The sequence below is a fragment of the Coloeus monedula genome, assembly GCF_965178545.1.
Source record: "Coloeus monedula genome assembly, chromosome: 3".
Lineage (NCBI taxonomy): Eukaryota > Metazoa > Chordata > Aves > Passeriformes > Corvidae > Coloeus > Coloeus monedula.
Window position 1 is genome coordinate 6503983 of NC_138783.1, and position 13908 is coordinate 6517890.

Genomic DNA, 13908 nt, shown 5'->3' on the forward strand with positions numbered 1-13908 from the left:
GATTCATTCTGCATGGTGATTTATAAACACAGAAACATGGATGCTTTTCCAGATTGATTATGATAATTCATACAGGCAGAATTGATACCAGCATTCCTTTCTAGGCTGCTAGGTATTCATGGCACAAGTCCAGAGAGCAGTGAATAAAACCTATGTAGAAAATGAGATAATTTCATACAGAACCTCCATCTCACCTGCCAGAGAAGCTGGGAAGTGCATCATGTCAAAGCAGGACAGAAAAAATTGTCCATGGACAAAAGGCTGGCCATTAGACTAATGATTCAGAGTCTAAACCTGCCATTAGGATGCAGTTTCAAAGCAATACTGGCAAACTGCTTATGCCAAAACGTTAGCGGCTGAATGTCAAGTGGGTTTCCGCAATTTTCTGCCCTAGATTCTGATTTCACTCTTGAGCACAGGTTTGTAGGCGTGCTAAGAACTCACTGCTACGATTTAAACCACGGATGAGCTTTCTCCTGACTGGGATGCTGTGTCACTCCAAATACTCTTGGGAAAATAGGGACTGTGATCAATGTTAGATACATCACCTATTTGTCAATTTTGAACTCAGAAATTTTTCCTGCTTCACTTCCCAGCTGTAAGTTCGAGGCAACTGAATAATCTAATAATTCAAAGGTGTGCTAAAAATAAACATTTAAATATTTGCTAAGTTCTCAGACACTATGGGAAAAAAAGCCCCATATGAACAGTCCAAAGGAACTCCTTTAATGCTCTCTTCTGAGGGCAGGCATCAAATAAGACATACAGATCATTCATAGCTACCATTCATAATTACTGTTCCACTGCAGGAGTCAAGAATCCTCTTCAAAGGTTATATCCTGCCACAGTTTTTAGGAAGAAAATCATTATGATGTTTCTCATCACACAAACAAAATCAGGAAATCCAAATGTGCCCCTTCTAGTGTTTCTCAAAATGTCTTCCTCAGGTTCAAATGTCTTTTGACTTTAATTCAAAGTCTGAACTCAGGTAAGTATTCAGAGGAAGGAGGAGATCCTGCTCTTTTCTTTACAATACCTTTCATCCTTACACCTGTGACAAAATGATTCATGAGATAATTGTTTCTGGAAGTTTTTCAACTACCAAACACGAAAACTCTGCAGAACTGGCAGGATCTGCAGATGAAGAAGACAGTGTGTGTTGTCTACTTTGACTCTAGCAAGTCTTTAGTGATTGTCTCCAATGACCTTCACTGCACCCAGGCTGAGATGTCACTGTTATCTGGATGTGTGTACCACTCAGTGGGTGGAAAAGCAGCCAGACCATTGATGGAGCTGAAGGAACACTCTACCCAGGGGTTGGTTAAAAGCAGATTTCTTCAGGAGTCTGTCCTGGGTCCTGTTTAACTCTTTAATGCCAAAAACCTGGCAGAGGTGATGGAATGTGTTCATTAAGCTGGCTGTACTGATACATCTGAAGGGAGGCTACTATTCAAGGGGTTTTCTGTGGACTGGAGGAATGGGTCAACAGGTCTCTCATGGGAGGCAGGGAACTTCAGCAAGGATGTAAAATCCAACACCTAAGCTGAGAAACATTGTGGCTGGGAGTTGTGGCTACCAGCAGGTTTAACTAGAGACAGTTTGAGGCCAGGCTCTGCTGCTTTCCAATGACTGGATACGAGTTCACTCCCTTCACTGTTTTTTCTCTGTCTCACCTAGAGCCCTGTAAGGTCCTTCCCAAATGAATCAGCCACTGTCTGGGTTCCCTGACAGACTGGTGGTGTGTGTTTCTCTGTTATCATTAGTATTTGTTTCCACCAGCCTTTGCAAAATGTTTGTCTCACTCAAGGGAGTCTTCTTTAAATAGATGCTACAAAAGACAGGACATTCTGTGGAGATACCATACACATCGTTTACAATGACTTTATAGCCCAAGCCTGGTTCTTTGGTGTGCACTCATTATTAAAAGGAAACACCTTTTCTTACATTAAAATGTGTTTTTGTCTATACTTTATACTACTCTGTATATGTTAGTGTTTGTTATTGATTGTGCTTTTCTCTACAACTTTCATGAGCTCATGAATAATGTGATACTAGGTGAGTTTTCTGAAATAAAAATCTTCCCTATTATCCCAAACAAGGCCAAATATTCACTTTACATTAGTCAACCAACTGTACTATGATTCCCCTGAGCTGCATGGAATGGAAAGGCATTTCTCTAAAGCACACAGGAGACAGCTAACTCTCTCTTTGTTTCCTGTGCCCTAATTATTCCATTACATTTTGACGTCTTTTCTCCTGAAATGACACTGACTTAAAAAACTCACATATTTCATGCATGCTTTGATGAGATTACTGACTAAGGATATTAAATATTGAACCTTTCTTTCATTATGGGTCAGTTTTTGAATTTACTTTCGGGGCACTAGACTATATAGTTAAGACACAACAGTGTATAGAAGTTACAGCTTGCAATAAGAAAACACTGGCTTTTAAAAACTTTTGTAAGCACAGATGACTGTAAATTATCATTTTGTTCTTTACTTTTTAGATTTGTCACAGCTATCTCATATTTATTTTAAAATACTCAAAATACTGTCAGGCAGTACGACTTCAGAAAAGTCTAGACATTGCATAAAAAGGATGCCTATGATTTCTGAAGTTTAAGTACATTTCCTTCTTTGGAAAATAAAGTTTAGGTAAAACTATATTACTCTAAAAGAATAAATAGATTAAGAAGATTCACCAACACCTTACAGACATATTAGGCAAGCTCATTGATTAAAATGTTACAGACTGACAACTGTCCAGGGATCCAGCCAAAAACACTGGAAGACAAAATAGTGCTAAGGATTGAAAACACAAGAGATTCAATTTGGTCTGAAACTACACAACAGTACCTCTAAAAAATGAATGCTGTTGAATAGTGACATCAAGTACAGAGTGTCTTGACCTAAGCTATGCAGAGAAATGGCTAAATACATTTTTACCTGCACTTGGGAGAAAAAAACCCCAAACCACAACAACCCTGGACATCAATATTATCAAAATGGTCAACAGGGTGAAGAAACCAGTGACTGAGTCCTGTAAAAGGAAAGACTAAGCTAACACAAATACACCTATTCAAATTTTTCCAAAAGACAATTCTTAAATTTGTTCCACCAGCTGGGCATTCATCAGCAGGACAAAATCCTCACAAATGCTATATCTCAAGTTTCCTTAAAATATTACAGATAATAGGGTATACTCCTATAGTGTGGCATATTTATCTGTGGTCAACTGATGAATACATTACCTTTTTTCCTTCACATCAAATGTTAATTAAAAATGTCACAGATTTATTCATACAATAGTCCAAACACCAGCCTTCTGCTCTTTCTTAGAGCTGGTGCCCGAAGTGCTACACAAGTGGATCAGAACATCATCAAATCCCCATGGCCCACCTCTGCAAAACCATCACATAACAGGCAGGAAGCCTAGCCTGCTCTTTTTATTGGTATCATCACATTTGCACCGCAGCAACATAGTGCTTACCCAAAAGAAGGTCATTTTTAACTGCTGCATCTAAGTAACAGAACTAAGCACAGGGTCTGACAGGAGTCAGAGCTGTCCTCATCCTCCCAGTGATGAGCAGAGAGGTAAAACAGCACAGTTACAGAATTAGTGCAGTCTGTCTTACACCCTCTTATGCTGCCTCACTGAATCATATTTCCATCTTCCTCTCCACCCCCTCTCCCATGCCCCCAACTTCTCTTCTCCCCCATAGCCCACCCTCAGCACCCCTGTTGCAACGCTGGGATCTCTGTACCAAGACCACAAATGTGGGGTGACATCCATAGCACCTGGAAACCTCAGAGGCTGGGATAATCCCAGCCCATCTCACACACTGTGACAACTGACGCCGCTCACATCCAAGGGTCTGAGGACATTTTTTCTCCTGTCCAAAGTCATGGCTAATGACTGGCCAAGTGAAATCTTATACCCTAAATAGTGAAACCTCAGCAGGACCCAGATGTAACACCTAGTACAGTTGTTCTTTGTCCCTCTGCTATATCTCTGGAGGATGCTGGTTCAGCAGGAGATGCAGAGTGCAGTTGATTTCCTAGAGGTGTTGGTCTGAGCAAGTCTTCCCTCCCATTTCCTGCTGCAGGGCTGTAAGTTAGGAAGGGCTTTTCCTCAGGACTGTGTTGTAGATTGGAAACAAAGTATCTGGGTAACTGCGAGGCACACAGTTTGAGGGACAGAATCCCTTCCAGGAAGGGCTTGGTGATGAGCTGTAAGATGATATAAGTACATTCTAGCTTTAGCCTCATCCTGCTTTTCCCTTTTGGGAAGGAATTACTCAGCAGATATCAGTATCATCAATGTCACCACAACCACCTCCTGGCTTCACTCTTTCTCAGTTTTCATCTCAAATGTCATTTTGAAGCTTGTGAAAATTGCTCTGGGATGCACGAGAAATGCACCTCTAAGTACAAGTTCATTTACTGGTGTGACTCAGGAGAGGCTGTTGTATCTGTGACATAAAGTATATAGAAATTAACCCATAGTGTGCAAACAGCTGTGAAGGACCATGGCTGGCTCTGAGCTCTCCACAAAGCCCCCAGTTCATCACTTGCCTTGTGACACTGATATATCTGGGCTCTGTGGACCTTTCCAATTCCTCTCTCTCTCCAAGCCATGGGTACTCACAAATCAGATTGGGAGCGTGGCATTCCTGTTTCTCATGCTAAGCCACTGCAAACTGCTCCCAGGAGGATGCCTATTTATTACTGGCCCTGTGACATGAAAGACTGACTTAATGAAGCAATACAGAGCAGCTGATGTTGGCAGTTCCTGTGGCCTGGACAATTAGAAGTGCATTTATTGGCAAAATATTTGTGCCCCAAAGGCTACCACATAAAGGTCTCCTGTCTTGCTAATTTTGTGATGTGAAGGTTTTTTTTTTTTTGGCCGCCCTTTCAAAACCACTTGCAAGGCTTGCACTTGCATCCTTTAAGGATAGAAAAGTGTTTTATTTAAAATAAATAAAAAAATAAATCAGTAAACACCTTAATTAAAGCTCTGTTTTAATTACTAACTAGTGCCTCCTAATGGTATAAAGTATGTCTATAATATTATGTGTACCAAATAGAAAATATTGTGTATGTCAAGGTACCTCACTTTTACTCCTCTGATTCTTTCCCTTATCCTGCTGGTGAGTGAGGAGCTAAAATGCCTCAAGTCTGTAAGCCAAAGAGAGCACTTCACATGTAGCTGTCACCTGTTAAGTCATGAGGAAAACACTGAGGGAAAATGCTGAGTATCACTCAGCCAGTGGTGCACTCAGGGCAATCAGTACTGACCTCTTTCCTAAAATTATGCACTTGGACATCTTTGGCAGAATTTGAAAATAACGGGGAAACAGATTCTAGATCCTCATACCCAGGGAAATGCTCAAGGGATATGAGGTACAAGGATAATTCCTTCTCCTTCAGGTACATTATAAAAGCAAGAGATGGCTCACAACGGATTTTTGTGTTACCTACTGAAATATTTTTCTCAGAAACACAAACACATCAGAAATACACAGATATACAGAAGAGCAATTACACTGAGCATCAGGTCAGACTAATTAGTTGGATTTCCAGTGTTTTTGTCTCAAGCAGAGCAGAAGCATGATCTACGTGCTCACTTGCTCAGCCCAGCCAAGATCTGGATGGAGGAGTTGCTTTAAAATGATGCAGGCACATACTATAAAAAAGAAAAGTACCTACAGAATTTAAATTGTGCCACACATAACACAGAAGAGTTTTTCAAAATAGAAATTTTGAACTTAAATGCCTTATTTGACCTAAATCTGACTTCAGGCTCCTAAATAAAGCAATTCCATAAAGTCACTAAAGTTACACCAGAGAAAAATTCATCCATAAGTGACATGATTCTTGTCATGCAATTTGCACCTTATCTAGATCCAAAATATTATTCCATTACCATTTTCAAGACCATTCTAAATCTTTGTATCATCACTACACTATAGATTGATCTTTTGAGCAGAAGGTCAATATTTAAGAAACTTGATTCATATTAACTTAATATTAGCAATTATTTATATACATGAGTAAATATATAACAGCTCTTCTGGGAAGATCCTGTTTTCAAGAATGAAGTCTGTTTAAGTAGCAGATTCTGTGCAAGAGTTAAGCTCGGCAGATCTGTCTTTAGAGATATTTACAGCAAAGATAATTCCCAAGGAAAACAATTTATATTATTAAAGCAGGCTACACCTTTCCAAATCCTGGTAGACACAGGCTGCCAACTTGCCCATGTAATTAAACTTCAAATTCCCCTGTAAACGGCAGCCAAGGTTCAATGTATTTTTTCTGAGGCTGGTTGAGGTAGGAAAATTTTCGGGAGATGTTTTCTATCATCACTTTAATGATGTAAACAGAGACTGATTAAACCTGCACACTTTTCAGGTTGATATAGCTGACTGTGGAAAAAAAAAAAAAAAGAATCTCACAGCTGGAATTCTTCCTGAAAACTAAAATAGATGACAATGTAAAAGACCAATCTTCTAAAGACACTTAATGAAGACAGGCTTCAAGGGGTATTCTATACCAGAGAGTACTTTACACCCCAGGAGGAGACAAAACCAGCAGATTTCTGCAGCTGAGGATTGCAGTCACAGCAGAATAAGTAAAATAACAAAAAACATATTACTTGTTAAATCACTTACACTGGTTTTCCTTTGGATTCACAAGTCAAAATTATAGATTGTCCTTCTTCAGGCCATGAATTGGAAGAAATGATTTTAACTAAAGGTGTATCTAGGAAGAAAAAAATAGACAACTTGTTGATATACACAAAAAAGATTTATTATCTAAGAATACATTCTTCTCTATTTACAACAGACTAAACCATAGATGTAATTTACACTTGGAGACCGTTTCATACGGAGCCTTGTGCAATTTCCATTGTCTTCAGGAAGGCAATAAAAATGACCAATGTAACTAAACCAGTAACTTTTTATATCCCTAGGAAACACAGATAGAAAGCATGTGTATACTCAGAGGAAACAACTTTTTTATTTCTGTATTTGATACAAATACTCCATGTGACTATCTGAAAGTCTGATATCTAGCAACAAAATAAAAAAACCCCAAAAACATCAAGGATGAATAAAAAGTACTCCATGCAATTGTTTGCCTATTTTTAGGTTGATCTGATGGAATGCTGCTATTAGAGGAATGAATGCAATAGTGTACATTTGAATAAGAACCCTTTTGTTGTTGCAGAAGCTTGAAACTCATAATAAGAAAGCTACAATGGGTTTCAGATAAAATACCTTGTTACAGACATTTTACAGGATATTATTTCTGAAATGCAATAAAGCTGCCCCTAAAACAGAACAATCTTAAACAGAATTTGCTAATAGAATGTTTCAAATATCTGCAGAAAGCACTACAGAAGAGTCTGCAATCTGTCCAGTGTGATGAGATTAGTTTTACAGCTTTAATTGCAAAAAGATACACAATATAGCTACTGTGAATTCATGCAGAATAGATAATTTGAAGTAGATCTTTAACTTTTAAAAAATGTTGCCAGCTGGCTTGCAAGAATATACTCTCATAGTCAACACACGACTTAGAGGGGCACCTTTATAAGGAACAAAAAAAGACGAAAAAGAACGGAATGTAACACATTCCTTTTCCTTAGGAAAAGGAAGAAAAAAAAGTTCATTGTCATAGTGAAAAAAAAGATCAGATTAAAAAGAAAAATTTCTATTTTCTCCACAGTTTCTTTCTCTATAGTTTCCTAATACAAACCACTTTAACCTGCAAATCTAGGGTACCTAAGTTTTGTCTCATTCAACTTGCAGTTGCTGTTTTCCTAAATGGTGACACCACAGATGTTCTGTTATTAAGCAATGTGGAAAAGCATGACAGTATGACCCCATAAAATCAAACAGAAAAGAAAAAAAGATATGCTGTAACAATATAGTTTCTTATGGAGATGCCAATAGTCCTGGTGAACACTAAACGACATCTGAACAATTAAAATGATGGAAATATTTTTCTAACTTTTGATTTTTATTTTTACAGTGTAACAGCATGGCACAAGACAGAAGAGGGGCAGGCTTAGTGCAGACTCACTGTAATTCCACTGGAAGTATTTTCAGCCTCATTCAGCTTTCCACAACAGCTGCACTAACCTTATACCAGTAGCAAATCTGCTCCACAAGTTCATATTTTTCAGGACCCTGCAAACCATTATGCAGGTGACTAATCCTTTGGAGGCCAGGCTGGCATTTGCTTCATTTTTAGCACATGCTTAAGGCACTGACCTCAAGTGCCTTAATAAATCAGGGCATCAAGTGCTTCTGTGATTTCAGTGGTGCTGTTGAAGATGAATAAATGACTCTCTTGACTATACATTGAACCAGAGGAGCAAATTAGTATCAGATAGGAATACATGAAGAATTTAACTGAGGGAGGGAGACAACTAATGCAATGAGATCAAGAGGTTTCCAGAGAAATATGAAAAAGAGCAAAACTTTGATGGAAGTAATCCTGACAGCCACAAGTGAAGGAAGAAATTAAAGGCCCATCTAGCTATTATTCCTGGCTTAAATATGTCAAAAAAATTATCAGCATTTTATGCAATATTGTAAATGACCCACATAAAATTGAAGACAGGATTCCAGACAATTATGCTTTCACTTGCATGGATCAATGCAGTGCTCTTTTCCCCAACTTGAGGTTCCCATTTGTACTTTAATACACCAGACAGCTCTCTGTTCTCCATGCACTTCTAAACAGAGTTTACTAACACAGAATAAGAAAGGTCTTATATTTATGTTTCACTCTCTAAGGCACAACAAAGTAGTGTAGGAAATATATTCCCTAGTGGTTTTCCCTGCTAGTTGACTTAAACAGTAACTACTTGTTTCTCTAAAGCAGGAAACACAGGGTTTAATTCAATATATAATTTTTAGGGAAGTTAACAATGGAAAATTTTTGCATTTTATTAATGGCTCTTTTTCAAAAACTAGATATTCTATTTTGAGTGCTTTATTCTCAGTATTACTGTTTCCATTTTTTTTTTTTAAGGCCATGCTTAATTTCTCTCCAAAATTAAAGTGTACACTTAAAAAGGGAAAATTTTTAAGATAAACCTGACCCCTATTTTCACATTCACATCAATACTTTAAATGAGAAGAAATCTTCAGAATAATTGAATTAAATCAGAACTAACCTATCTTATTTTAACAAAGATTATAAAACCCTGCTGACTGATACTCTTCCAGAACACAAAATGCTATTACAAAATACTACCTCCTGCTATGACAATTCATTTAAGAAGAATTTGAAGAGTATAAATGTACTCTATCAATACTTTGAGCTCTGACCTGTCACACTTAAAAGTATTAATCATAACAACTGGAACAGCACCTGATCTCCAGCAAACACCAACACTACGAAGCAGCCTAAAGAAAGAAAATCCAGAATTGTAATGCAGTAAGAGGTTGATTTCTCAGTTATGCTCATCAGCTTGTTATAAGTAATGTAGATGTGTTCAAAAAACCCTCTCCTTTTACAACCAAAACAAACAAAAGCAGTAGAGTCAAGGGTTTTAATGTGGGTCAGATCTTCTCCTCCTCTAAAGTCAGTAGAAATATACCAACTTGTAACAGTTGAACTTATCAGAACGTCAATAATTTGCATTTTGTTTTTTAGTGTTTGGCCCAGAAATTTCACGACAATAAAATACCATGGATCAATATTCAAAGCAGAATTCATCTGAACAAGGGAGTGGCAACTACGGCTTCTTTACAATACCTACAAATATGTCCTTATCCTGAGTTCTAAGAATATTACGGAGGAGATAAGTATTCCAAAAATAATAAACTTAGGAATAAGTCCAATTCTATAAAAAACCCCAGTGGTTTATGAGAGTGTAAGCACCACAGCAAGTCTTCTCAGTAAAACACTTTGCTTTCCGCACCCAGTGACTTTTTAAGTTACATCCATTTCCAACAGTGAGAGCTTCTACGACCCTCCAGTCTTTAGCTTGAGTAATGAGGTACTTATGAGCTGCAATTGATTGCTACCACCAATCTGAACTGAGATTCAAACATGTCTTTACACATCTTCTACCCTCTACGAGCATAGAATCTGCTCCTTTGTTTCTGGACATACCAGCTTCAGGTAAGAATTATGGTATGGGGCTTTTTTTATATAACCCTTCGTGATTCAGTGGACCAAAGGCAAAAGTTCCACTGAGTGATTCTGCTTCATCCATCTTTCCAGGATTTGGGTTCATCTCATCTCACAAGAGCAGGAAACCCATTTCAAAGCTTTGGGAAGATTTATTGCTTTTTGATCAGGCTACGTCATCTTCAGCAACACATGAAATCAGTAAACGTATGGGGAAAATTGATACCAGCTTACACTGGTAAAAAATGTTATCTGATGCACAAAGAAATTAAACACTTCAGTGCTTGACTTCTGCTGTTCTTTTAGCAGAAACTAATGGCAACATTCATACCCTGCAGAACTGCATTACTGATTGATTTAATCTCTTTGCAGCTATTTTCAAAATAAAGGTGGTTCTTACCAGTCACTAGACCTTTGCTCTTAATCAGATCTTCTATGCTTAAAGGTTTGTGTGTTTGCTTTCAGAATGCACTTGTTGCTTTTATATCACTTGAAGTAAAATAGACTTCAGTATGTATTTACATTATTTTATCACCAAGCCTTTATAAGGTGACATGCAGGATTAAATTCCTTCACATAAATTTACTCATATAAAGCAATCCCATGAAAGCTGCTGGAAGACTCCCCCATGATAAGTTATGTCATACTTCATGTGCAAACCCTCAATAAACACAGTGTAAAAATGGAAAACTGAATTCATAAAAGTTTACAAATTTGCTAAGATCGTGAAAGAGGCCAACGACAGAATCAGACAATTAATCTCTACTAGTTTCTTCTTAGTGCCAAGATAGTAAAAGCATAATTTGGCCTATTTTTCACATGTATCTTCAGAAGTCCTTGGCCCCATCAATCCTTAGCGTGCAAAACCTTTCATGGAACTCACAGCTGCTGGTTGAGTCACGAAATCAAAGTGTAATCCTCTGCATCCTAGGGCATTAATCAGCAACAGGTGTGTAGAAATAAGCACACGAAAACTCATTTTGTGAGACAAAGGGGTAGCATTATGATGATGTCATCATTGGAACACGCTATTTTATCAAGTAAACCTTCCCTAATGTAATCATCTTCAGTCAATAATTACAATCCTAGAAACAGAAAATAAGACCACCTTTCTTCTTGGGCAGATGTCAGGGTGGGTGGAGTACATATATTTCATTGACACTTTAAGAAACAATGACTGGAAGCAGTAGACTATTCAGGAGTAGGAATATTCATGATTTCATAGTCATTAGAACTCAAAGAGTGCTGAAAATGCACCTATGCAAAGAACCATGCAGCAGACTTTTCTCCAGGTAATTTTGAGATATGTGTTAGTTTAGCTGCAGTATAAACTTCTTGCAACTAGATTTCTCTACACATTTTGTTAAAAGGTAAATCTCTCTGTTGCTCAAAGCATTCACTGGCCTTCCAGTGAAAGGAGGATTAACAGAAAAAGTCTGAGTGGTTCTCCTCTGCAGAAATCTACATAGGAATATTGTATCAGATGTACAGATCCAAGTCAGGGCTCCTAACTTGCAAGTTTTCTGCTGAATTACAGATTTTAAAAAAATAAATAAATGCCATAACTTACTACGAAATTTAAACTTAGCACCCCAAATATCTTCCAGTGTGGCTGAAGATTCAGAAAGCAGAACAGAACAAGGTCACTCCTTTTTTTCACTTACAGAGATAGTGTCACTAATCCCCAAAGATGGGTCCTGTACTTCAACATTCTACATTTTAGAGGCCTGCCCTACCTCCAAGTCTTAGGAAGCCACTTCTACACTCCCTCACTTAGACGTAATTTTATCTTTCTGAGAAGTGGTAATCAATCCATCAGGATCAGTTATTAGACCCCATGCAGTGATTGATGAGAAAAAGAGGTTACTTATTCCACTGAGTACTGAGGTATTCACACCATGTTCAGCAGATCTAGCAAAATACTTATTTGACAGTAATTCAGAGACTTGAACATTCAATCCTTTGGAGTTCATGGATTAAGGGTCTGGTGTGGTTCAGAGTGCAAGAACCTCCCCTGCAATACCAGAGGTCAGCCACGAATGCTAAGGCCTCCCTTCTAGCCAGATTTTGAGCTAAAATTTCACTTTGAATTTGAAAAGGCTTTTTTTCTTACCTATTTCCTAGTTTGGATAAACCAGGATATTCTGACATGCTAAAAAAACCCACAAGTATTAGAAAATTCTTAGCCCAGTGCACATCACGAGTTAGAATTCCTCAAGCAATTCAGTACTCTGTAAATTGTTTCTGTTTACATTCAATGCCAACATAACATGGAGTATACCTTTCATCTTACATTTAGGAAAGTTTTCTAGAGCCAGATTAGGATATTCACAAAAATAAAAACTCAAAAAGTTTAATAATCCCCACCCATTTCCTAGGAATGTGTCAATGCTTAGCATCAAATGGTTTTGGTACATCCATACTTGGGCTTTACATGCAAAAATTTTTCTTAAATATTTTTTAAAGGGCTTTTTGAGCTTGTGGCCTAGAGTAGCCTTCTTACTTGTCAAAGATGGCAATCTCTTTTAATGTTTAATTTCTTTTTTTTTTAAAATAAAATCAATAAATGTAAATACAATGCCATAAGCATATATGCCATAAGATATTTTACTAATACCAACACAAATTCAATAAAGCCTTGTCCAAACTGGTAACAAATATATAATCAGCTAGGGCAGTTGTGTTTCCACAGTATTATTTCATATAAAGTGCAGTGTCCCTTGAAGTCTTCGGGTTTTTGAACTTGTTTATTGCATGAAGTCTGTAATTCCTACTTCCCAAAGTAAAACGGCATCACAGAAGACATGGGTTCTACCACATTTCAATTAAAATCTCCTGTAGTATTATCCATTTAGGTTTTGCATGCTATACAGTAATTTTGCCAAATGTTTGGATCTTCTCTTTGTACATGGCTAGCATGATTTTGTCATGATCAAAGCAGTCCAATAATTAATATTTTAAAATAAAGGTTTTTTACTGTTTGAGGAATAATCAGTTCATAAAGTAGTACTGGTCTCAACTTTTACTCTTGGGTAGGTTGGTTCACATAATTTTAAGGAAATGGGTAATAGTATCAAGAAGAAATCACATTTCTCTTGACTTCCTCTGTTTTTCTTTCACCAAAGAAAGCATTTTTTTCTGGTCTGTACAATATTAAAAGACCTGGCACAGAAAAAAACGTCGCAGTTGGTGACAGTAACATATAATGTTCAATATATACAAGGTGCATAGAGAAAGATTAATCTCTTGAATTATTTTAGTTTGTGAGTCTTCAGGGTTCAAAAAGAAAAATCCATTGGTCAGGTTCTTTCCTGCATGCATGGCACACATCAGTGTGATATATGTTGTCCAAATCTCTTTTTCTTAAAACACGAGGGATTCTGTACTTCTTTCCTTTCTTTTTTTTTTTTTTTAATGCCCTACTTAGTCTTGCAAGTTCAAACTAGTAAAAAGAGCTAAATATCATGAGAATGGTAGAAAAAAAGGAGGCACAGCTGGTCAAACAAATGGTCATGAGCATGTCATGAACAAAAATGTACATCTCTACACAATATCATTACAACAAATACGTTAAACCTCCAAAACAAGGCACTCCTAACAGATTAGTTTCCACGCAGCCAAATTGTCAGGTGCCTATCTCAAAACCAGGGCAAACACAATCCTGTCCCTAATTGTGTTATAAATAATTGAAAGCAGCTCATTAACATCGTTTGACCCAAGGCCTCCGCTGGAACACTTTGATTCTGATGCA

The 13908-nt window shown here is 37.4% G+C and overlaps 1 protein-coding gene across 2 annotated transcripts in view; it reads right to left on the reverse strand.

The window, feature by feature from the left end:
• CADM2 (cell adhesion molecule 2) overlaps positions 1 to 13908 on the reverse strand; it is a gene marked incomplete at both ends in the record, with an annotated part of 583305 nt that overhangs the window by 79003 nt on the left and 490394 nt on the right. For both annotated transcript variants that reach the window (XM_082279334.1, XM_082279335.1), the window contains one exon: positions 6677 to 6767. In XM_082279334.1, the coding sequence (XP_082135460.1) occupies positions 6677 to 6767 (91 nt within the window). The remainder of the gene's footprint in view (positions 1 to 6676; positions 6768 to 13908) is intronic.